Below are 26,377 nucleotides of genomic sequence, written 5' to 3'. Positions count from 1 at the left end.
ATTCTGTACCCACCTGCACACCGCTCCCTGAACTGCCACTTCTTTTAGTTTGATGCCCAACCTCTCATGTGGCACCTTATGAAAGCCTTCTGAAAGTCCAGATAAATAATATCGAATGTACATCTCTGATCATATTCACTTGTTGCTTCCTCATTGGTTTTCAGCATATTAGTGACACACAGCCTTCCTCGTCCAACTCCATGTTGACTATGTGCTAATGCTAACACTCCTGTTATTGCCATGTGCTGCTCGATTCCTTTCCTTACTTGGATCAGTCCAATCACCCTTTCTACATAACCGAATAATATTTTCAAACCGCCTGTCTATAGGAATTTCCAAAATAACCTAATCAATATTTAACAAATCCTAATCACTAACCAAAAAAATCAGAGTTTACTTTAAAAAAATCGGGAGTGGTCTCCCCTCGACTTTCTGATATACTAAGATATGGGGATGGATATTTGACTCTACTCTGTTGGGCCCTTGAGCAAGGTCCTTAACCTGCAATTGCTGGGCGCTTTGAGTAGTGAGAAAAGCACTATATAAATGCAAAGAATTATTATTATTATTATTATTATAATATTTGAGGAGTAAACTACAAGAGAATGATTATATTTTATATGATGTACATTAAAGAACCATCAACAACAAATCAAATTAATAATATACTGAACAATTATTATAAAAGTAAAGTTGAATAAATTGGACTCTGCAGCTGCATAAATAAAAAGTAAAGTACCAGTTTAGCAGAAAGAGCCCAAAGTTGATAGAAATCTACATTTTGTACCAAATACTTGTACGCAAAATTTGGTTGACCTAAGTGAAATTATACTCAAGTTATCATGTTTACATACACACACACAAACACACAGACACAATAACATAATTGCAAAAATGGTATTTTCAGACTCAGGGAGATCTAAAACATCAAGATTCATGAAAATCTCGAAATTGAATTTTTGGAGATTTCCAGTACTTTCCCTATACTTCGTTTACGAGAAAGTCAGGGAGGTCTAAAACGTCGAGATTCATCAAAATGTCGACTTCGAATCTTTAGATGATGCCAATACTTTCCCTATACTTTGTATACGAGAAAATCAGGGAGGTGTAAAACTTCGAGATGCATCATAATGTCGACTTTGAATCTTTGGATGATGCCAATACTTTACCTATACTTTGTATATGAGAAAGTCAGGGAGGTCTTAAACGTCGAGATTCATCAAAATGTTGACATTGAATCTTTGGATGATTCTAATGCTATCCCTATCCTTCGTAAAAAGAGAAAGACAGGGAGGTCTTAAACGTCGAGATTCATCGAAATGTTGACATCGAATCTTTGGATGATTCTAATGCTATCCCTATCCTTCGTAAAAGAGAAAGTCAGGGAGGTCTTAAACGTCGAGATTCTTTAAAATGTCGACATCGAATCTTTGGACCATTCCAATGCTTTCCTTACACTTTGTATACGAGAAAGTCAGGGAGGTGTAAAACTTCGAGATGCATCATAATGTCGACATTGAATCTTTGGATGATTCCAATGCTTTCCCTATACTTTGTATATGAGAAAGTCAGGGAGGTCTAAAATGTCGAGATTCATCAAAATGTCGAATTTGAATCTTTGGATGATTACAATACTTTCCCTATACTTCGTATATACTGTACAAGAAAGTAAAAAGCAGGAATTCAGTAACCCGGAAGTCAATTTGGAATGGCATACCATGTGCATCTCTTGGGATGTTGTCTTATTCTAAGGTTTGTTTTTTCATTTGAAGAAAATAACATTGCATACTGTGAGGGTTTTCGAGACCCTGAAACTCCCCCAGTTGCCTGGTATGCCTGAAACTCTGTCAACGCAGTCAGGGATTGCTTGTCTGTTGCTGTGACAATCGCAGGTTTGCAGCCTCCCTGCGTAACACGCCGGTCGGCCAGTGGGTGATGCAGAGAACATTCTAACCTGGCCACTAACCTGACCCCATCACTGCTTGTTTTGTGTGCCTGTGAGTATTAAAAGGGTAGCCCCTGTCTGGATAAAGACCGTGACTGTTCCTATTTTATCTGGAATAAAGTTGGTTTTCTTGAAGCCTGTGGGTCTCGGGTGCAAGACGGTGACTCCCGAGTCACAATACAATTAACTCAAACTTATACAACAAATAACCTTCTAGTGAACACATGGACATAAGAAAGCTAAAAGTAGTAAATAAAAAAAAAAAAGACATATCAGAATGTAAAAATGGAAAACAACAAAACCAAATAAAACACCCACCCAAATTGTCATAGCAACAATTTAAACTAAATAAATGTCTGCAGTATTAGGGTGTTGTACCATGTTAGCCATTATGGATGGAGTGAGAAGTCTACAAGAGGCAAGCTTTCTTCAGGGGGCATCACAGTATTATTATGTTATTCTCCTCAAATGAAAAAACAAAGGATTAAACTTTAGAATAAGACAACATCCCAAAAGAGGTGCATGTTAGGCGATTCCAAATTGGCTTCCAGTTTTTGTTTTAAAGTAAACTTTGATTTTTTTTGGTTAGTCATCAGGATCATCTGAGTTGCCTCGAAAGCTTGCATTTTGTAATCTTTTTAGTTAGCCAATAAAAGATTCTGATTCATCTGAGTGATTACCCGAGAATTATTCCAGTAATTCTCATTTATTTGATTTGTGAACGAGTCGGTACGCGAGAATCAGTCCAACAGTCTCGTTCATTTGGTTCCGATTGGTTTGATTCGTGAACGAGTCAGCATGCGAGAATCCCTGATGTAGTACTAGGGTGTTGTACCGTGTTAGCCATTATGGATGTGGTTAGAAGTTAAGCCAAATGACACCTTTTATTGGATAACTAGAAATATTACAATATGAAAGCTTTCAAAGACATCTTGCCTGAAGAAGGGGCCTGAGTTGCCTCGAAAGCCTGCATATTGTAATCTTTCTGATTCATCATAGTCGAGAACGAGTGATTACCTGAGAATTATTCCAGTAATTCTCATTCATTTGATTTGTGAACGAGTCGGTATGCGAGAATCAGTCCAACAGTCTCGTTCATTTGATTCTGATTGGTTTGATTCGTGAACGAGTCACCATGCGAGAATCCCTGATGTAGTACTAGGGTGTTGTACCATGTTAGCCATTATGGATGTGGTTAGAAGTTAAGCCAAATGACACCTTTTATGGGATAACTAGAAATATTACAATATGAAAGCTTTCGAAGACATCTTTCCTGAAGAAGGGGCCTGAGTTGCCTCGAAAGCCTGCATATTGTAATCTTTCTAGTTAGCCAATAAAAGAGTCTGATTCATCTGAGTCGAGAACGAGTGATTACCCGAGAATTATTCCAGTAATTCTCATTCATTTGATTTGTGAACGAGTCGGTACGCGAGAATCAGTCCAACAGTCTCGTTTATTTGATTCCGATTGGTTTGATTCGTGAACAAGTCAGCATGCGAGAATCCCTGATGTAGTACTAGGGTGTTGTACCGTGTTAGCCATTATGGATGTGGTTAGAAGTTAAACCAAATGACACCTTTTATGGGATAACTAGAAATATTACAATATGCAATCTTTCAAAGACGTCTTGCCTGAAGAAGGGGCCTGAGTTGCCTCGAAAGCTTGCATATTGTAATCTTTCCAGTTAGCCAATAAAAGGTGTCATTTGGCTTGACTTCTCAATAAAAAATGTCAAGAGCACATACTGTCATTTGTAAAGCTGCTTCTTCACTGCGCTCCATTAACGTGTTCTCGTCTCATGAGTTAAACTTCACCCTACAATAGCCGTGACCGATTTCTAAGCTTTATTTTCTTTTCTTCTCATTCAAACCCCAGATCTCCACATCATCTCTCATGCCCCCTTTGCTCTTCAAGTCCCCGTGGCCTCTGAAGTGACAGGTTAATTATTGCCCAGTCCTTTAACTTGATGATGAGACCCCGGAGAGGGGAGGCCAGAGGCGCACTGTTCTTTGTAGCCCATACACCTGTGCTTATTTTAATGAGTTTCATTTCCTAAGAAAACATGGAATGCTGAGTGCCGCCCCCCCCCCACCTTCCCATTTTGTCCAAATACCCCCCACCCTTTACATTCCCAGCTGCCTCTTAATTCTCCCCTGCTTTTTTTTTTTTTAATACGTCTTGTGTAAACCGATGCTTTAAACCCCATGCACCCCATGGCCTTTTTGAGCTTGCTGTGGTTGACAGCATCTCAAGCGTGTTTCGCCTTTCACAAACTATTTGGCTGATGAAGCACTGAAAGGATGTCTGAGCTGTATGTGTATGCCTGCCTGTCCGTGTTCATTTGATCTTTTTATGGACCATTATTCACTTAATAAGGCAAGAAATGAGGGCTTACCTTGTGCTTTGAACTCTCAGTGATCTCCCCTCTCTTGCTTCTTCTTCTTCTTTTTGTTTTGTCTCTGGTGCGGGCTGATGGTCATCACGGCAGGCAGGACTGGTCATCAATCACCATGCTGATCACACTTTGAACAGCTTCTGCCAGTGGCAGTCAGGACTAAGTGGGAAGGATGGAAGCCGCCACGATCACGCCATTCTTTTAACCGGATTGGATATCTGCTCCTGGAAAAACGAACCCTGCGACACTTTAGGTAACATTTTATTTCTATTTTTCTCCCCCTACAAATGTGACCATGGGGTAGGGTTGCCAGATTAGAAAATCAGAAATACGGGACACTCTTAAAATCTCTCTGTATTACTATATATAAGGTGGTCCAGATCTAACAATGCAATTTTCATTACGCTATAACTTATTAAGTTTATTATATAGAAAATCGCCCGAAAAATCCTGGACCATCGAGAAGTGTGCGAACATGAAGTATTATCTTCACTCCGAACTGGAATCGTCCCCGCATAAATCAAAGTCATCCAGGCAATCTGGATCTGGACCACCCTGTATTGTAAAAAGGCGCTATATAACCGCCGACCGACACAAATTCACACTGGAGGCACGTATAAAATAAAGAGACTTTTATTTGTCTTCACCTGTGGGGCACTTCTTTCCTGTAATCCCCACAGGCACAACACGATCCCAAGTGTGCAAGCACCACCAAACACACCACCCTAATCCTTTTCTTTTTCTCTTCTCTTTTCTTCCACCACCACTCCTCCAAGCTTCATCCTCCTCCTCCTGACTCTGGCCATCGAATGGTGGCTGCTGGCCCCTTTTATAGTTCACCCGGAAGAGCTCCAGATGCTTGATTGACGAGTTCCGGCTTCACTTCCGGGTGTGGTGAAAACACTGCCCACAAGGGCTCGGCTGCAGCCCCCCCTGGCGGCGCCTGTGGGACCCAACAGGGCTGCCCCCCAACTCCAATTCCCATGGAGCCCTGCAGAAAACCGAGGCACTGCTCCAACACAAGAGGTGTGGCCATCTAGCGTCCAGGGGAGGTATTGCACCGTATGTGGCTGCTCCCCCTGAGCACATAACGAAGGGGTGTCCTGGCCGGTCATGGACTCCCGGCCGTACGCCACAATATATAAATTTATACATGCCCCCTACACACCCAGACCAATATCTTCTTATATAATACGCTACCGTGGCTGTTCGTTTGTCTGTCCAGGCTTTTAAATCACTTTTAGCTCGCAAACCATTTCACCGATTGACCTGAAATTTGGTACACATATACCGTCTGCTATCCGCTTTCGGGATGTTGATTTTTATTACTCTTTTTATTTTTATTTTATTCTATTGTAGAATCAACTCTCTGCAGCGCGCAGAAGGGCGGCTGTGCGGCGCATGCATACTTGCACCGTTCTCATTCCCTACCACCTTTCGCGGTCACTTCCTCTAACTCTTCACATCTTAAGTAATTCTTGAGGCAGATTGAAGTGAAAAGTTAAGAGCGTTAAAAACGTACCAAATAATTGCAACACGCTTTTTTTTTCATACTCTTTCTTTCTCTGTACGTTTATCATTCATTTCCTCAGAGGTTAATGCGATTGCTGCTTCCTGAGCGGCTCTTTTTTCTCCATCCTAGCGGCCCACTGCTTCTCTTCATCCGTCGGCATCTTGTCAGGTTAAAACTGATTAAGTTAGTTTTTGATAGATAGATAGATAGATAGATAGATAGGAAAGGCACTATATAATAGATAGATAGATAGATAGATAGATAGATAGATAGATAGATAGATAGATAGATAGATAGATAGATAGATAGATAGGAAAGGCACCATTTAATAGATAGATAGATAGATAGATAGATAAGGCACCAATAGATAGATAGATAGATCTATCTATCTATCTATCTATTAAATGGTGCCTTTCCTATCTATCTATCTATCTATCTATCTATCTATTGGTGCCTTTCCTATCTATCTATCTATCTATTGGTGCCTTTCCTATCTATCTATCTATCTATCTATCTATCTATCTATCTATCTATCTATCTATCTATTAAATGGTGCCTTTCCTATCTATCTATCTATCTATCTATCTATCTATCAAAAACTAACTTAATCAGTTTTAACCTGACAAGATGCTGACGGATGAAGAGAAGCAGTGGGCCGCTAGGATGGAGAAAAAGAAGAGCTGCTCAGGAAGCAGCAAGCGCATCAACCTCTGAGGAAATGAATGATAAACGTACAGAGAAAGAGGAGGAAAACTAGGAATGCTCAAGTCAAGTGTATTCACTGCACGTTATGGTGCAGTGCGCCATTACTGGTATATAAAGTAGTGACGTAAGTTAAAAACATAAAGCAAGGATTTTAATGGGTTATGAGGAAAACAAAAGTAAAATCATTTGAAAATTATTTAATACAAGTTAAAAAAAAATATTCTGTAAAAGTAAAATCGTTTGAAAATATTTACTTAATACAGACAACAGAGAAATATTATTATTATTTAAAACAGGCAGTGTCAAGTATTAAGAACACACTTTATTGACTGTCACTGAATGTTGTAATGCTGATCCAGAACTGCACAGCAGCGCGTCTGGAGAGCAAAACAGTAAGAGTGTCGCCGTCCTCAGCCAACCGTAGCAACTGAATGAGTTACAAACAGGCAGCAAACATGAGTTTCCTCGTTACATTTGGGTTATTTTCATCAAGAGAATCTGAGAAAAGAAAGTATAATTTCTTATATAGTTACAACTAAGTACCGTAAGAGGGTAGTAAAAATATATTTTTATTACAAAATTTGAAAATGAACTAAATACGGGACATTTGGGTGTCCCTGAAAGGACAGTACAGGACAAGGGACAAAATGACCAAATATGGGACATGTCCGCATACAAGGGACGTCTGGCAACCCTATCATGGGGTGCTATTTTTAGTGCCACTAACATCCATAATAAAGCTGACTAGGTCAAAGTATCAAAAAAAAATTGTATTAAACTAAAGAAGGGAAACAGAATGAATAAAGTAAGAACACAAAGTATTTAAAAAAAATACAAAGTGGCACACTTAAAAGTAGCCCCGTACATGGGAAGGAGCTCTGGAGTGGTGCAAATTTGAAAGAAGACATGTCATATTTATCAGGACAGAATAATTCAGTTGTGCAGCTTTTGTAATATTTATGTAATATGATGTGTAAAGGGATTTGTGGAACAATATTCTGATGTGAGCAATCCTATGAAACACCCGATTCAGGAGTTGGTTAGAAAGTAGTGTGTTACTATGAGAAATGTGCTGAGGAACCCCCATGAAATTGCCATCGATAATGTGTATCGTATGGAAGGAAATCTAATTCCACATCTAATCTATAGTTTTATTTTATAGAGTGTCATAGAAAGCATGAGATACTGTAAGTTACCATCAACTTGTTATGCCCTTGAGAATCCCAAAGAACATAAGTCCCAAGCAATACCAAAAATGGCCATTAGAGGAGGAAATCCCATCCAAAAACCCTGGCTAGTAACACAGAGGGCCACATAGAATCTTTACAAAATTAAAAGATTTATTCTTAGCAAAAATGCTCTGAAATAACATGAAGATCCATGGAGTTGACAGCAAAGGCAATCCCAAGTGAGCAAAGTCCCAGTACAGGAATCCAATGCAAGGTCAAAAATCAGAGCAGATGTTTTCTTAATGGTTTGGGCCATTGCTAACCACCATATTGACTGTAGAACCGTTAATTACTAGAGGGAGTTAATTACTGCAACCCTGAAAGGTTTTGTGGAATAATGAAATGGTAGCTAATATGTTATATTATAATCTATTATACAGAAGGCAAAAGAGGACATGTAATATCTATTTTTTATTGTTTTCTGCAGTAAATGCATTTTTTTTCAAAAAATGTAACATCATTACATATTTCATTTTAATTTACTCGATATTAAATATTTCACTAGATATCAAACTTTTCATTTTAATCACTCGTAATTAATGATTGAAAAAGATAAAAGGACTACGGAATATGGCATTATCTTGTGCAACATTTAATATTGAAACCTGCACTAATGAAAATCAAAGCAAAAACATACGAGTTTTTTAACATTTTTGTTATTTATGAAATAAATATATAAATTCTAAATAAGTACAAATAGTCTAAGCTGTACTGTCTGCATTTCATTTTTGGTTCAGTCATATTATTATCTGAAGAAATAAAAACTTTTATTAACAAACAATTTCGACAGCATCTGTGATAAAAAAAAAAAACAATAAAGTATGTACTTACTTGAAACAGAAGATTTTTGTTCGAACTCGAATAAATAAACTGTGTCCTCTGATTTTCTTTTTCGTAGTACTGCTCCTCCTATATTCAAAGTTCAAATCACAATAAGTACATGTCACATCAAACGAACCAATTTATAGTGTTTTATGAAAGCATGACCGTACAAGACTGATAGATTCTGCTAATATCGAATATCCGTCGTCTCGTCCCACCGCGAGCAAGTGCGGACATGCAACGGTTTTTCATGTCCGCACTTACTCTGATACGTTCGATAAGACAATACATAGACATGTGACTCTTTTAAAGACACATTTTACCTTTTCGTTTGCAAGTTTGGTATGTAATGTGTTTTTATCATAAAAGTGTTTTTTTAATTATTTTACTTCTTAATTAGGTACCTATTAGAATCATAGATATTTTGTAACAAACAAATAGCAGTAGTAAGGGGGTCTATTTTTACTGTCGTCGACCCCCAAATTTTTTTATTAAAACTATCGACCCCTAGAAAGTTCAAATCGACACCAGGGGGTCGATATTGACCAGTTTGGGAACTCTTGCCCTAGATGGTAGAAGAATAATGTCCCGAGAGTTATTCGGACTTAACTGTACAAAGGGGAGTCCTTACACGTCACCCCAAGAGTGACACAGGAATAATGGTATTTACATAGAATTTTGAGACGGAGTCACGCTCAGAGTTAACATCAAGGAGGTGAATAAATTGGTCATCCAGTTAATGGACCATTCCATGTGGTGTTCAAGTTCAAATGCAGGTGTAAACAATAGAAATACAAAACTCTTAGGCTTTCATAATCTTTCAGTTGGGGTGCAATCGCAGCTACTCTGTTGATGCAGTCGGTTTTACAATACTTAGCAGAATGTTCTGTGAACGCGCTCTGTGCCACTTTTTTAGGTCCATCAACAGCCTGCTAATCCAAGTAGCCAATCATGTAGCTGGAACTCAGCGGGTATACAGTGCACATGTAGCAGGGCTCAATTGGAACAAGGCCGCTGTTAGAAGCCTGACTAGTTACTTCAGTTCTCTGCTAGTGGAAGGTGGGCCTGAATTTATGTTCTAGGAATCCAGTGAGGTCATCCTGAGAAGGGAGTGCCACCCGATTGAGAAGAAACTACACTGCCAATAAAAAGTATTCACGCCTCTTGGAGGTTTGTAATATTTTGTTGTTATACAAAACTAAAACACAGTGGACTTATTTTGGTTTGTTTGACGTTGAGCCTCTGTGTTTTTCCCAGGTGATTCTGGGGTTCGTCAGCGGTGTGTTCTGCTCCTATTCTGTTCAGTGCTTGCATGGACTGGGTGTTGGGAAGGTCGTGGACTGTGGGGTATCTGTTGGTGAAGAAAAATTCACTGATCTTGAATTTGCTGACGATGCTGTGATCTTCACAGAGTCAATGGAGGCTCTGATCGGGGCGCTCAAGAGACTGAGTGTCTGGGCTTGTGAGTGTCCTGATAAAAACCAACAGCCAGGCCTTTAAAGACCTCTTGGACACGGCCATCAGCAGTGTGTCTGTCTGTGGAGGGAGTGTCTACCTCGTAGAGAGGTTTACTTACCTTGGCAGTGACATTCATGTCTCTGGTGACTCTTCCTATGAAGTCAGTAGATGGATTGGGAGGCCATGAGGGTCATGAGGTCGCTGGAAAGGGGTGTGTGGTGCTCCCGATATCTATGCAAAATAATAAAAAGGTCCAAGTCTTTAGAGTCCTGGTCTTGCTATATGGTCGTGAGACATGGACGCTATCCAGTGATCTGAGATGAAGACTGGACTCCTTCAGCACTGTGTCTCTCTAGAGAATCCTTGGGTACCACTGGTTTGTGATACTCAGGGAGTCCTGAATGAGGCACATTACCTGCATTGCGAGGGAGCGTCAGTTATGGCAACCCCCCCATTGTTGGGGACCCAAGTGGCTGTACCAGGCCTTGGGGTCTCCCACATAACACCTGGCTGCGGTATAGAGGGTATAGAGGGTCATTTCCAGAGGGTGGGACTGCACTGCGTGTCTGCCTGGGGGGTTGTTTCGTCGCATGGTGGGTGTGGTGCGGCAGCACACTGTACCAGTGCATGCTCCCCAACTTGACTTGAGTTGATGGAGTCCCGAATGAGGCACATTACCTGCATTGTGAGGGAGCGTCAGTTACACCACTACGGCTATGTGGCTCAGTTCCCTGAGGGTGATCCAGGTTAGGGTATCTTCACTACTGATAACCTGAGCGGCTGGACCAGGCCAAGGGAATGCCCACGTAACATCTGGCTGCAGCAGATAGATGGTCATTTCCAGATTGTGGGACTGGACTAGAACTGGGAGGGCATGGGGTGTCATGAAGTCACTGGAAAGGGGTGGTGTGGCGTTCCTGATATCTCTGCAAAAGGACAAAGGTTCAAGTCTTATAGTCCTGGTACTTCCTATTTTGAAGACTTGACTCCTTCAGTACTGTGTCTCTTCGGAGAATCCTTGGGTTCCACTGGTTTGACTTTGTGTTGCGCACGGAGTCCCAAATGAGGCCCATTACCCGCATTGTGAGGGAATGTCAGTTATGGCACTACGGCCATGTGGCGCGATTTCCTTAGGGTGTTAGCAGAGAACCAGGCCAAGGGGACGCCCATGTAACAGCTGGCTGTGACAGATAGAGGGTCATTTTCGGAGGGTGGGACTGGACCGCATGTCTGCCTGGGGAGGTTGCCAACTGGGATCCTGAGCCATTTTGTCATGTGGTGGGTGCGGCAACACGCTGTACCAATGTATGCTCCTCAACCTGACCTGACGTTGGTCAACAGAAAAAGTCTCTTTAATGTCATAGTGAAAAGTGATCTTGGCAAAGGCAGCCATGTCAGTCTTGAGTCTGTGTACACAGGTTTCTGTCTCTCTGTCTGTCTATCAGCTCTGCCATTTTTCCCCCATTGTTCTTTGCGACACCGCTCAAGCTGTATCAGGTGTCATATTTCAGCCACCTCTGTCAAGTTCTCCTCATAGCTCAGACCTCTCAGTCCTGTAATCAGTGTACTCACTCTTTGTACTTTCCCTAACACTGCCTTTTTTTTGTAGCCTGGAGTCCAAAATTGTACAAAGTACTCCCCGTGAGGCCTCACCAGTGTGCTATAAAGTCTAAGTCTAACCTCCTTTGACTTGTTTTGTGCACATTATTATTATCTGCCCTTCCACCTAGTGTGGCATCATCTCTAAACTTAACCAGCTTATTGATCATATCCTTAAAAAGAGCAGTGGCCCCTGTGCTGACCCCTGCTGGACTCCACTTTTAACACTTAAATCTGAAAAAGTTTGCCTCATCGTAACTCTTTGTTTCCAGAATTTGACCCAATTTTGTACCAATTGTGGCCAGTTGAAGGAATGACAGCTCCACGAAACAAGAGAATTTGGGGTGCCAACTGGATTATTCTGTTTATCATACTAGGGAAAAAAAGAAACACTCTTTGGCAAGTACATCCCACTAAGTGGGCTATCAAAGAAAACAGAAAGGCCTTGTTGGACTGATTAGCCGAGGGGACAGTGGTGGGAGAACTTCGTCCGGTGAGTTTCCTCCGTCTGGAAGGCTCGTTTTTTTTTTTTTTATGGAGGCTGAACCAGAAGGGGCCGAGTCAGTTGCCCTTACTGGGCATTTTCATTGCACTGTGGGGACAGAGGGAGATGACAGTGTTAGTGATAGTGCCTCCTTGTGTCCCAACAGGTTATTATCTACCTCATTGGAGCCTGTGAGGAAGTCCTCCAACGTGTACGCATGACACCATCTACACACCGTGCCCTGAATTCCCAATTCGTTTAGTGTGATTACTAACCTCTCATGTGTGATCTTATCAAAAGCCTTCTGAAAATAATAGATAATATAGATAACAGATAATAACATCATACGTACCTCTCTGATATTATTCTTTGTTGCTTCCTGTTAGAATTCAAGAATATTAGTGAAACCCGTCTCTTGTTCACACTCCTGTTCTAGGCATGTGCTGCTTGATCTTTTCCTTAATAATTCCTTCCATTAACTTACCTATGATGAATGTGAAGTTTCCTGGTTCCTGGCTCAGCCTGATCCCCCTAGTTATACAATGGGATATTTGCTGACCTACATTTTTTAGGAATTTCCCCAGTGTATGAGATATTTTTAAAGAAATTTATGCCAGGAGTTTATATATATGCTAAAGATAGATAGATAGATAGATAGATAGATAGATAGATAGATAGATAGATAGATAGATAGATAGATAGATAGATAGATAGATAGATACTTTATTAATCCCAAGGGGAAATTCACAAATTTCCTAAGCACATTTTTATTGCACTAGCTGTGCTACTTGTGTAAGAAGGGTTGAAATCCAAGGAATCAACGTAGATCTCCGCATTAATATCTCCAGTGCACCATCTTTTGAAATGTATTATGTATCACGTAGTAATAAAATGCATTGTATTTGCCATTCCAACAGTTGGCGCATCACAAACATCTGTAGCAATAAAATGCATTGCATTGGTCATTCTAACAAATGGTGTATCACAGCAATGCTTTTATGAATCCCATAAAAAAATGGCATATAACATTAGAAATATGCAGCCAGACGGACATTCAGATACACAGTCACTTTTCCTTTTATTAAGGTGGATAAGCTGATTTTTGCCCATCTGACCGTTACTCTCTGTTGGATCTATTCATTGTTAACACATGCAGTGTAGTGTGTTTGCTTTGTCTCTGTTATACGCCATTTGGTATGGGATTTGTAAAAGCAGTGGTAATGTTTCTGATATACCATCTGTTGGAGTAACGAACGCTATGAATGTTAGTACTAGAAATAGGAGGGATGCGCCATCTGTTGGAATGATAAGAGACATAGCAATCGAATACTTATATAATCAGACACACAAACACTTATCCTTTTATTAGGGAAAACTAGCTGCACTATCAATCTGTGATGGGCTAAAATGCAAGGAATCAATGTAGACCTTGGGGTTAATGTTTGCAGTGCACAGTCTATTGAAATGTATTTTGCAATTTGTGTAAGCAGTAAAATGCATTGTATTTGCCATTTCAACAGATGGCTCATCAAAAACATTTGTTGGAAGGGCAAATGCAGTGCATGTGTCTCTCTTATATGCCATTTGGTTTGGGATTTGTTAGAGTAGTGTTAATGTTTGTGATGCGTCATCTGTTGGAATGACAAACGCTATGCATTTTAATACAAAAAATATGTGTGATGCGCCCTCTGTTTGAATGACAGAGACATAGCAATCGGACAGACACATGAACACTTCTCATTTTATTCAGGAGGGCTGTCTATCCAAGTAATCAAGTAATCAAGTAATTAATGTAGTCCTCAGTGTTACTGTTTGTAATGCACTGTCTATTGAAATGTATTTTGTAATGCATGTAAGTAGTTAAATGTTTTCTTGGAGGAAGCAAGTGGATAGGACTGGCGAGCTTTGTTGGGCTGAATGGCCTGTTCTCGTCTAGATTGTTCTAATTGTTCTAATTGTTCTAAAAAATACATTGCATTTGTCATTCCAACAGATGGCACATCACAAACATTTGTAGTAAAGGTTTGTGATGTGCCATCTTTTGGAATGACAAATGCAATACATTTTATTACTACAATTGATTATGAGGAACCATCTGTTGGCATGACAAAGACATAGCAATCAGACAGACACATAGATAAGCAGACACACAGACACGAATCCTTTAATTCGGGAGGGTTAGCTGTAGCACCTGTCTCTGACTGGCCAAAATACAAGTTATAAATGTAGACCTCAGTGTTAATATTTGCAGTGCACCATCTCTTGAGTGTACTTTGTAATGTATGTAAGTCAGTAGTTCTCAACCTGTGGGGCGCCCTAGGGGGGCGCGAAGTAACAAAAAGGGGGGGCGTAAAGAAAACAAGAATCAAAAATATGAAAAAAAATCTGTTGAAACCAAAACAAATTAACATAAACTACATTCTGATACTAGAACAATAAATATAGAGTTAGATAAATGTTAATAAAAGTTAAGTAGCTATATGAAAATATGCATCTACACTCACCTAAAGGATTATTAGGAACACCTGTTCAGTTTCTCATTAATACAATTATCTAATCAACCAATCACATGGCAGTTGCTTTAATGCATTTAGGGGTGTGGTCCTGGTCAAGACAATCTCCTGAACTCCAAACTGAATGTCAGAATGGGAAAGAAAGGTGATTTAAGCAATTTGGAGCGTGGTATGGTTGTTGGTGCCAGACGGGCCGGTCTGAGTATTTCACAATCTGCTCAGTTACTGGGATTTTCACGCACAACCATTTCTAGGGTTTACAAAGAATGGTGTGAAAAGGGAAAAACATCCAGTATGCGGCAGTCCTGCGGGCGAAAATGCCTTGTTGATGCTAGAGGTCAGAGGAGAATGGGCCGACTGATTCAAGCTGATAGAAGAACAACTTTGACTGAAATAACCACTCGTTACAACCGAGGTATGCAGCAAAGCATTTGTGAAGCCACAACACGCACAACCTTGAGGCGGATGGGCTACAACAGCAGAAGACCCCACCGAGTACCACTCATCTACACTACAAATAGGAAAAAGAGGCTACAATTTGCACGAGCTTACCAAAATTGGACAGTTGGAGACTGGAAAAATGTCGCCTGGTCTGACGAGTCTCGATTTCTGTTGAAACATTCAAATGTTAGAGTCAGTATTTGGCGTAAACAGAATGAGAACATGGATCCATCATGCCTTGTTACCACTGTGCAGGCTGGTGGTGGTGGTGTAATGGTGTGGGGGATGTTTTCTTGGCACACTTTAGGCCCCTTAGTGCCAATTGGGCATCGTTTAAATGCCACGGGCTACCTGAGCATTGTTTCTGACCATGTCCATCCCTTCATGACCACCATGTACCCATCCTCTGATGGCTACTTCCAGCAGGATAATGCACCATGTCACAAAGCTCGAATCATTTCAAATTGGTTTCTTGAACATGACAATGAGTTCACTGTACTAAAATGGCCCCCACAGTCACCAGATCTCAACCCAATAGAGCATCATTGGGATGTGGTGGAACGGGAGCTTCGTGCCCTGGATGTGCATCCCACAAATCTCCATCAACTGCAAGATGCTATCCTATCAATATGGGCCAACATTTCTAAAGAATGCTTTCAGCACCTTGTTGAATCAATGCCACGTAGAATTAAGGCAGTTCTGAAGGCGAAAGGGGGTCAAACACCGTATTAGTATGGTGGTCCTAATAATCCTTTAGGTGAGTGTACATTTCAAAAAAATGTTAGATTAAAACTGTTATGAAAACTCGGTTCGTAAATACTTAAAGGTTGAGAAACGCTGATGTAAGCAGTAAAATGCATTGCATTTGTCATTTCAACAGATGGCTAATCAAAAACATTAGTAGTAATAAAATGCATTACTACAAATTTTTGTGATGTGCCATCGGTTGGAATGACAAATTTAATGCATTTTATTACTTCACTTGATTATGAGGCACCATCTGTTGGAATGACAGAGACATAGCAACTGGACCGACACACAGATACACAATCACACAGATACTTACCTTTTATTAAGGTGGATTATCATCTTTACAGTGAATTTCATCTGTTTTCGGTTTTCCTATGGTATTATTTGTAAGCTTTCTAAGGCTTTGCTCTATAAACAGTAGTTAAAAGGAAAATCCCTTGTTAATTGCATTACTTACTGCTTGTTCTTTGTTAAAAGTACATTTCCATTAGTTTGTTGAAAGGACATTAATTTTTTGAACCCATTGTATCCCATTATTTAAAAGGCTTTGCTGATTAAGAGGGTGTCATATGACAAATTGAAAATAAGATCTATAGCAATGTGAAGAATGTCTGCCAGACCCCGACGAATGTAAGCACATTGAAAAGAGACAGACCCAGACAACGGAGACAATTAAATGCATCTGGTGAAGTTTCAAAGGAGGGTAAATGCGAGTTATCAGGGATTAGAGCGCCGCTAAGGAGCTTGACATGGAGTCTGAATGTGACAGCTAAGCTTAAAGATGTGACCACAACTTAGAGGTTCACTGGGTCACATTTTGCTGGGAATATTAAATGGGAAGCATGTCATAGTCTAACCGTCTTTAGCCTGCTGTGCATCTGTGCAGTCGGCAGATGTGCTAAGGCTGAGGAGCTGCTTGGAACTCTTTGTTGGAGGTCCCTGTCCCTCTGATGAGATTAAAGAGTGGGCTCATCTGCTTCATGGATGTTTGACCTCCAGCCTCTGTTGAACACTTCTCAAATAAAGAGCAGCAAGAATCTGACTCTTCTCTTCTGGCTAGCTTCCCAGGCGGCTTTTCTATCTTCTTAGTAACTTGTGAACGTGAGGTGAGTGGTACATCGATACTGCAAATGGGCGGTCAAACAAAAACGGAGCGGAATTATTCTTCATTTCCTACGCAGTTATTAGATTCTGTTAGTTTTTACTGAATGGCCAGTTTAGGTGGATTAGGACAGTATGAGTGGTGCTTCTCAGCCTGTGTCCATTACTTCAGATAAGAATGAGCCCCCCACAACCTGGAGTTAGACAAGGAGGTTATGAAATAAAAAGATGGAATACCGGTTCCTAAATGAAAGTACTCAGCGCTTTGTTCAAATCTGTGGTGGGTTGGCACCCTGCCCAGGATTGGTTCCTGCCTTGTGCCCTGTGTTGGCTGGGATTGGCTCCAGAAGACCCCCGTGACCCTGTGTCCGGATTCAGCGGGTTAGAAAATGGATGGATGGATGGATGGGTTAGACAATGGATGGATGGCTTTGTTCAAATATGTTTTTTGTTATCGTTTTATCATTTTATCAGATCTCCTGTGGCATGCACTTCACATGAAAAGGTATCAACACATAAAGGTATCACTTTTTTTTTTAATAGAGGATCGAAAGAAATGTCAAAACCATCTATACCAGCGATTCCTAACCTTTTTTGAGTCACAGACCCCTTTAAGAATCTAAGCTATGGACCCCCTTCCCCAGAAATATTCACATAAACACAATTTTGCATGTGTGATAGACAGCCAGGGACCTTGCCTAGTCGGGACGCCCTTTTGATGGAGAGGGCTAGGACACGAGAGGGCAGCCCCCCTGGTTTGTATCGGGGCAACGGGTTTGGGGCTTACAGTCGTATGAAAAAGTTTGGGAACCGCTCTTAATTCTTTGGATTTTTGTTTCTCATTGGCTGAGCTTTCAAAGTAGCAACTGCCTTTTAATATCTGACATGCCTTATGGACACAGGAGTATTTAAGCAGTGACATTAAGTTTATTGGATTAACAGAAAATATGCAATATGCATCATAACAAAATTAGAGAGGTGCATAAATTTGGGCACCCCAACAGAGATGTGACATCAACACTTAGTTGAGCCTCCTTTTGCTAATCTAACAGCCTCTAGACGCCTCCTATAGCCTTTGATGAGTGTCTGGATTCTGGATGGAGGTATTTCTGACTATACTTTATACAAAATCTCTCCAGTTCAGTTCAATTTGATCGCTGCCGAGCATGGACAGCCTGCTTCAAATCATCCCATAGATTTTCGATGATATTCAAGTCAGAGGACTGTTACGGCCATTCCAGAACATTGTATTTCTCCCTCTGCATGAATACCTTTGTAGATTTTGAACTGTGTTTTGGGTCATTGTCTTGTTGGAATATCCAACCCCTGCGTAACTTCAACTTTGTGACTGATGCTTGAACATTATCCTGAAGAATTTGTTGATATTGGGTTGAATTCATCCGACCCTCGACTTTAACAAGGGCCCCAGTCCCTGAACTCGCCACACAGCCCCACAGCATGATGGAACCTCCACCACATTTGACAGTAGGTAGCAGGTGTTTTTCTTGGAATGCAGTGTTCTTCTTCCACCATGCAAAGCGCTTTTTGTTCTGACCAAATAACTACATTTTTGTCTCATCAGTCCAAAGCACTTTGTTCCAAAATGACTCTGGCTTGTCTAAATGAGCATTTGATACAACAAGCGACTCTGTTTGTGGTGTGAGTGCAGAAAGGGCTTCTTTCTCATCACCCTGCCATACAGATGTTCTTGGTGCAAATTGTGCTGAACTGTAGAACGATGTTCAGATACACCATATGCAGCGAGATGTTCTTGCAGGTCTTTAGAGGTGATCTGTGGGTTGTCTGTAACCATTCTCACAATCCTGCACATATGCGCTCCTGTATTTTTCTTGGCCTGCCAGATCTGCTGGGTTTAACAGCAACTGTGCCTGTGGCCTTCCATTTCCTGTTTCCATTCCTTACAATTGAAACTGACAGTTTAAACCTCTGAGATCACTTTTTGTAACCTTCTCCTAAACCACGAGACTGAACAATCTTTGTTTTCAGATCTTTTGAGAGTTGCTTTGAGGATCCCATGCTGTCTGTCACTTCAGAGGAGAGTCAAAGGGAAGGAAGCACAACTTGCAACTGACCACCTTAAATACCTTAAATGATTAGACACTCCTGTCTATGAAGTTCAAGGCTTGACAAGCTCATCCAACCAATTTGGTGTTGCAAGTAATCAGCATTGAGCAGTGACAGGCATTCAAATCAGCACAATGACAAGGGGACCCACATTTTTGCACAACCAGATTTTCACATTTGATTTATTTTAAACAACTAAATACTGCTTCACTAAAAATCTTTGTTCGGAAAACACCGCAGTGCTCAGATGTTCCTCGGAAATGAAAGACATACCACTGTTATCTTTTTTGTTGAAAGGAGAGTCAATTATTATGCAGGCTGACAGGGGTTCCTAAACCTTTTCATATGACTGTAGAAGCTCAACCCTGCTGGAGCCCGTGACCACCGCCGGGGGCACCTGGACAGCTCCGGAGCCTTGGCATACAGCACTTCCGCCACACCCGAGTGCAGTATAAAGGAGGCCGCCACACTCCACTCGGGGAGCCAGAGTTGGGAGGAGTAAGATGGAGCTTGCAAGTGAGGAGTGGAGGTGGCAGAAGAAAGGACTGAGTTTATTGGGGTTTGTGCATTGTGTTGTGCCAAAAAGAAATAAACGTGTGTGTTCTGGACATTGTTGGTCTGTGTGTCTGTCTGTAGCCGGGCTGATCTTCTACACATGCAACAAATATAATGTACTTTATTTATCGAGATTTGATTGTCTCATACATATACAATTAATCCTCACCAGTATATGAGAAGATAGATAGATAGATAGATAGATAGATAGATAGATAGATAGATAGATAGATAGATAGATAGATACTTTATTAATCCCAAGGGGAAATTCACATAATCCAGCAGCAGTATACTGATACAAAGAAACAATATTAAATTAAATAGTAATAAAGATGAAAAAAAAATGAAAAAAATTAAAATAAAATTAATGTTAGCATTTACTCCCCCGGGAGGAATTGAAGAGTCACATAGTGTGGGGGAGGAACGATCTCCTCAGTCTGTCAGTGGAGCAGGACGGTGACAAAAGTCTGTCACTGAAGCTACTCCTCTGCCTGGAGATGACACTGTTAAGTGGATGCAGTGGATTCTTCATGACTGACAGGAGTTTGCTTAGTGCCCGTCGCTCTGCCACAGATATTAAACTGTCCAACTTTACTGCTACAATACAGCCTGCCTTCTTAACACGTTTGTCCAGGCGTGAGGCGTCTTTCATCTTTATGCTGCCACCCCAGCACACCACCGCGTAGAAGAGGGCACTCGCCACAACCGTCTGGTAGAACATCTGCAGCATCTTACTGCAGATGTTGAAGGATGCCAATCTTCTCAGAAAGTATAGTCTGCTCTGACCTTTCTTACATAGAGTATCAGTATTGGCAGTCCAGTCCAATTTATCATCCAGCTGCTCTCCCAGGTATTTAAAGGTCTGCACCCTCTGCACACAGTCACCTCTGATGATCACAGGGTCCATGAGGGGCTTAGGCCTCCTAAAATCCACCACCAGCTCCTTGGTCTTGTTGGTGTTAAGGTGTAAGTGGTGATAAACCGTGATAAACCGTGGAAAATGAGCATTAGCACTTGCTCTTATGGAGTGACACAAGATGGCAGTCGTGCAGAGAATGATGGTGCACGTCTAAATGGTAAACATGGGCCAACAACAAGTCAAAAGACGCCTAGCGGTTGGCGCTGTACGCTGTGGCAGGGTGTGTTTTGTTTCATTTCTGTCAATGGAAAACCATTGAGTGGGACAATGTGGAGGGCTGTATGGTGACCGCTATTTTTCTGTCGTGATTTTAATCGCCAATATTTTTCTCGCGTGTTATTTTTCTGACAAGTTTGTAACTCACGGATTAGGCTTAGAGGGAACTGGGCGGTCTCCTGGTCTGGAATCCCTACAGATTTTATTTTTTCTCCAGCCGTCTGGAGTTTTTTTGTTTTTCCTGTCCCCCCTGGCCATTGGACCTTATTCTTATTCAATGTTAATTAATTTTGATTTATTTTGTTTTTCTTATTGTGTCTTTTATTTTTCTATTCTTTATTATGTAAAGCACTTTGAGCTACTGTTTGTATGACAATGTGCTATATAAATAAATGTTGTTGTTGAGAAAAATAATACGTGAGAAAAATAATGCAGAGAGACATAACAGGGGAGAAAAATCATGTGAGAAAGTTCATGCGGGGAAAATCAACAGTACTGAGCTGTATAGTGAATATAAATGTTAATTTTCATGTGACTCTTACGGACCTCCTGAAACTCATCCGTGGACCCCCAAGAACCCCTGACCTATACTGATTACATATCCATACTGTACGCTGCGTTTTCAACCCTACGGACCTCTGTGACACTGGGGCTGTCTTTTATTTTCATCTCCTTCTCTGTGACCCCCCAATAGAGGACTTTGTGCCCTTAAGGGACTGCAGCCTAGACGAGGAATGACCAGTCGTAACAATCAACTCACTAGTAATCAATCAGGCCGAGACTGGCTTCAAGCTTTATCTTAAAAATTATATTTATTTTCATAACAACTAATAGAAGGGGGCGCAACGGTGGTGCAGTGGTAGCCCTGCTGTCTCGCAGTTAGGTCACCCGGGTTCACTTCCCAGGTCCTCCCTGCGTGGAGTTTGCATGTTCTCCCCGTGTCTACGTGGGTTTCCTCTCACTGTCCAAAGACATGCAGGTTAGGTGCATTGGCGATTCTAAATTGTCCCTAGTGTGTGCTTGGTGTGTGGGTGTGTGTGTGTGCCCTGCGGTGCCCGGGATTTGTTTCTGCCTTTTGTCCAGTGTTGGCTGGGATTGGCTCCAGCAGACCCCCGTGACCCTGTGTTAGGATTTAGCGGGTTAAGCATCTGTCTGGTTGCTCCCGGTGGCTGCCTGGTGGGATCTGGTTCCCTGGGCTCTGTTGGGTCCTCGGCGGGGTGGGTCGTCCTTGGGTCCCGGGCTGCTGGGTTCCAGGCCCGGCCGACTCGGGGGAGAGCGGCTGCGGGCGGGCCTGAGGGCTTGCCGTTGATATCTCCCGGGACTCTGCCGGCTGCTGGTTGTGACCCCCGGGGTGATCCTCTGTGCCTCTCGAGTGGGGGTTGGGGCTTCTCTGGTGACGGCCTCCCTGGGGTCTCCGCGCTCTGGGGTGACCTCTGGATCTCTGGGCTTGGAACTCCCTCCATCTTCCGCATGTTTTTGGGGGCAGGTCTGTGGCCCTTCACACTCACTATTGGATGCTCCTATAGAGAAACCTTACACATACAAGCGCATGCGCACACAGGTGCTCACATGGTGATTTCATAAGTATGACTTGGACATCTTCAGCACATGATCTAAGGTTGTGGTGGCCCTAAATGCCTTAGTAATAATTACTGTATGATTGTCAGCAAACATTTTTACTTTTATATATCTTCATGTAGCTGATGCAGCAATGTTTTTGTCTTGTGGTTTTTTTTTCCCTCTCTTTCTGCAGGTCTAGAAGCAGACTCTGGTTCATTTATTGTTTATTCTATACGAACCCCCCCCTTCCCCCTTTACCTCCATCTCTTCCTTCTCTCTCTTCTTTTTCTTTCACTTTTGTCTCCGTGTCCGGTTCGAATCTTAAAAACATCTAAAAATATTTTTAATAAAGTTTTGGTATCAGGCGTGACGTCAGCAGAAGCTGTAACGCTCCACCTGAGAGAAAAACTGTAAGGCCAGTCGCCAGCATTCAGACATCAATTCTGATTGCTTCACAGCCGAACAGGACACGGTAAAAAAAAAAAAAAGGATTTAGCGGGTTGGAGAATGACTGACTGACCTGACTGACTAATAGAAGGATATATAAACAATATAAAGAATTGTACAACCTGGGTGGGTTCATGCAGTCTTCATTCAGCCCAAGGTGACAATTCCCAGATGGCCCAGTTCCTCTGTTACAGATTATCATGATGATGCTTTTAATTTTTTTTTTCACTTTATGCCACATGCTTGACCTCTAAAGATAAATGGAAGTAACATTTAGGGGTTTAGAGATAAGGAAATGTAATAGTCTGCTCTGTTTGTATTACTTTAGGAAATACACCTTCCTGAGGTGGCAATCTGATTTTAGTATCGACTGCCACCACCAATTGTTTACTGTTTATAATGCAGGATTGCTCGGCTCCCACCAGGCAGGACGTCAAGGAGTTAGTGACAAATGGCATAATTACCATAATGGTAAAAATAAAAAAGATCTGAAGAGAAACCAAAAAATAAGTTGCTAGTGTAGCCAAAACAAGTAGCAAGCAATTTTGTGAGTATTAGTCCTGAGTAGGGCCCTGCAATTGATCCACCCCGGGTATGATGTTAACCCACATTCAGCCCTGTAAGAAGGGCCTCAGGTCCTAATTGGGACCCTGAGATGGTTTGTTGTGTGATGGGCGCTGTATCAGTACATGTTCCCAACCACTGTCTACTCTAGTAAATAAAGACAATAATGAAAATAATTTAAGAACCCTCAGGAGTACAAAAGGAGAAGGAAATGAAAAAATGTACAGAACAAATATTTCACGCAAGAAACAAAAGGAATGCCCGATGTGGAAGTAAAAACAAGGGCAATGTTCATAGATTTTAAAATCGAAGAGTCCCATTTGTGCTTGAAGCCTTCACTATGCTGAAGACTAGTTAGTGATGAGCAAACTCCACTGTGTTCACTTCACCTCGAACTCAGAGAAATCGCGGAAATGTTCACGAATATCGCCGAACTTGGCCAAATGCTTTGAAGTCAATGGGGAAGGAGTAACTGAACTAGATTTGACTGAATTATAATGGTGCAATCACCATTAAACTGACCCTGAGGGCTGGGGAAACGTCTGCCCAACTGTACGGTGACCGATTATTGGCCTGAGCTGTGCGGATGCCATGCTGTACCACCATGCCTCCATGAGATCAAAGAACACAGTCAAAGACGCCAAGTCGTTTATTTCATCAAAACAAGGTGGAAATGCCGGAATTGTAGTCAAAAGTCAGAAAAAAATACGTAGGTCTTAGATAATTCAGAATGGCGTGTCATGGTTGAAGCCGTGCGCTGGCTCGTTCTGTTTTTTGAAGTCGCACTGAAGGCTCTCCAAACTGTCCGTGCTGATGCTTTGCACTTTTTCTTCTGTCAAAAAGATTGAAATGACTTGTAAATAATAATAATAATAATAACAAAAGATTTATTACTATTTAATAAAGTCTCCAGTACAGTGGTGCCTTGGGTTGCGAGAGTAATTTGTTCCGAAATTGTGCTTGTAATCCAAAGCACTCGTATATCAAAGCAAATTTCCCAATAAGAAATAACGAACACTCAGATGATTCATTCTACAACCCAATAATATTCATATAAAAATGATTAATACAAACTATAAAGTAAAAATACATAAAACAAATTAACCTGCACTTTACCTTTGTAAGGAATCATGGCTGGTGTGAGGGAGACGACTTTCACTCTAACTAACGGAATCCCTGCTCTCTTTATTATTATAAATCTTTATTATCATTATTATAATAATAATGGCTCACTGGAATCTTCTTCTTTTTTTTGCGACTTTAACAAGGAACCTCTCCAATGACAGTTGATTTTGCCTGAAGAGTCACTACACTTGGACACAAAATTAAAAGAAATGCTTTACGCACTGTAAGGTTTCTAAACTCTTTTGGGATTCCCCTCCATGGGACGACACGCAGAAGAGCGTCCCGAAGCAACCGCAGGCTGCCAGCGCTGTAGCAGTTCGCCACAAAAGCCAATCTGAAAAGATCGCGGACAAGCGCCTGCCATTGATGGGTGATACAAGGAACATTATAAAAGTGCAGGGCACAGTATAACTTGGCCCCGACCCTGCCTGACTGCTGTGTCAGTGTATAGTTAGTGGCAGATCCCGCTACAATAAATAACCGCGCTGTTCCTGTTTCACGCTGAATAAAGCTGGGGTTGCTAAAGTGCTGAGACTCAGACTCATGTTTTTGGGCGCATGACAGGGACTCACACATTACAACACACACACACACACGCGGTCACCATGTTATAGTAAACAGTATACGTTCATACGGATGTTGAATATATCAGTGAGGCACGGCGACTGGGACCCAGAATGGAAGACGATTACCCACAATTCCGCAGCAAGAGAGAGAAAAGAACCATCAGCTCAGTTGTGATCACGTGACTCTCAGCATACTACTCGTATTGCAAGACCTCACTCGTTTATCAAGTTAAAATTTATTAAAAATTTTAGCTCGTCTTGCAAAACACTCGCAGACCAAGTTACTCGCAATCCAAGGTTTTACTGTACTTGGAGGGGGAATATCAGACTTCTTCAAGGTTTGTTTTTTATCCCCACGTGGCTAACTATGCATGCATAAGGCACACAACTGCATCTCTCATACTGTTGTAGAACTCGGACATTTGGCGACAAGTAGAGATGACTCGTTACTTATGCTGTGTATGTTTCACATAGCAATTTTAAGAACTTGTATAATTTACTTGTCTGTTCTACCACAAAGTCCCACAGAGTCTGTAATGCAAATGATTAGGATTATATACCCTTGGATTTGGGGTGGCTATAGGGTTCTATCCAACGTTGTCTGTTACAACTCCGGGGGATGTCATGCTGGCCCCGCAAAGCATTATGGGCACTGGGGAAAATATTTTTCCTAAACCGGTCAAATTATCAATAATTTGATGATGAAGGGCGAACGCAGCACATTTGCTGCAAATAACACTTTGGAGAATTTTTGCTGATCAACACTATTGAAGTCTAATAAGGGACCTGACGGGATTTTACCAGTTGAAAGAAATGAGAGACGTCAACCATAAATCCTCAGTAATGCGTATTTGAGCAGTCACTTGAGAAAGGAGAAATACTTGATGACTAGAAAGTTGCAACTCCAATCTTCAAGAAGGGAGATCCAGGTAATTATTGTCCAATTAGTTCTTATTTCTGTACCATGCAAAATTAAGGAAACTATTGCTCTTCTATGGACATTTTCTAGTGCTGCTATGTCATTTATGTAGCCTGGACACCAAAACTGCACACAGGACTCCAGATGAGGCCTCACCAGTGTGTTATAAAGCATGTGCAGAACCTCCTTGGACTTGAACTCCACACATCAAGGCGCTATATAACATGACATTCTGTTAGCCTTCTTCATGGCTTCTGAACACTGTCGGGAAGTCGATAGCTTAGAGTCCACTATGACTCCTAAATCCTTCTCATAGGGCCTTCTCTTGATTTTCTGATCTCCCATTGTGTACTCAAATCTAACATTTTTACTTCTTATGTGTAATATTTTACATTTACTGACATTAAATTTCATCTGCCACAAATCTGCCCAAGCCTGTGTGCTATCCAAATCCTTCTGTAATGAT

The 26,377-nt window shown here is 41.4% G+C and overlaps 1 protein-coding gene across 3 annotated transcripts in view; it reads left to right on the top strand.

Annotated features, from left to right (window-relative positions):
• Nucleotides 1-26,377, top strand: part of LOC120515670 (A disintegrin and metalloproteinase with thrombospondin motifs 16) — a 330,557-nt gene that overhangs the window by 139,422 nt on the left and 164,758 nt on the right. For all 3 annotated transcript variants that reach the window (XM_039736888.1, XM_039736889.1, XM_039736891.1), the window contains one exon: nt 4,434-4,593. In XM_039736888.1, the coding sequence (XP_039592822.1) occupies nt 4,434-4,593 (160 nt within the window). The remainder of the gene's footprint in view (nt 1-4,433; nt 4,594-26,377) is intronic.

This window comes from Polypterus senegalus, chromosome 15 (genome assembly GCF_016835505.1).
Source record: "Polypterus senegalus isolate Bchr_013 chromosome 15, ASM1683550v1, whole genome shotgun sequence".
NCBI classification, from domain to species: Eukaryota; Metazoa; Chordata; class Cladistia; order Polypteriformes; family Polypteridae; genus Polypterus; species Polypterus senegalus.
This window is presented reverse-complemented; position numbering and strand designations above follow the sequence as displayed.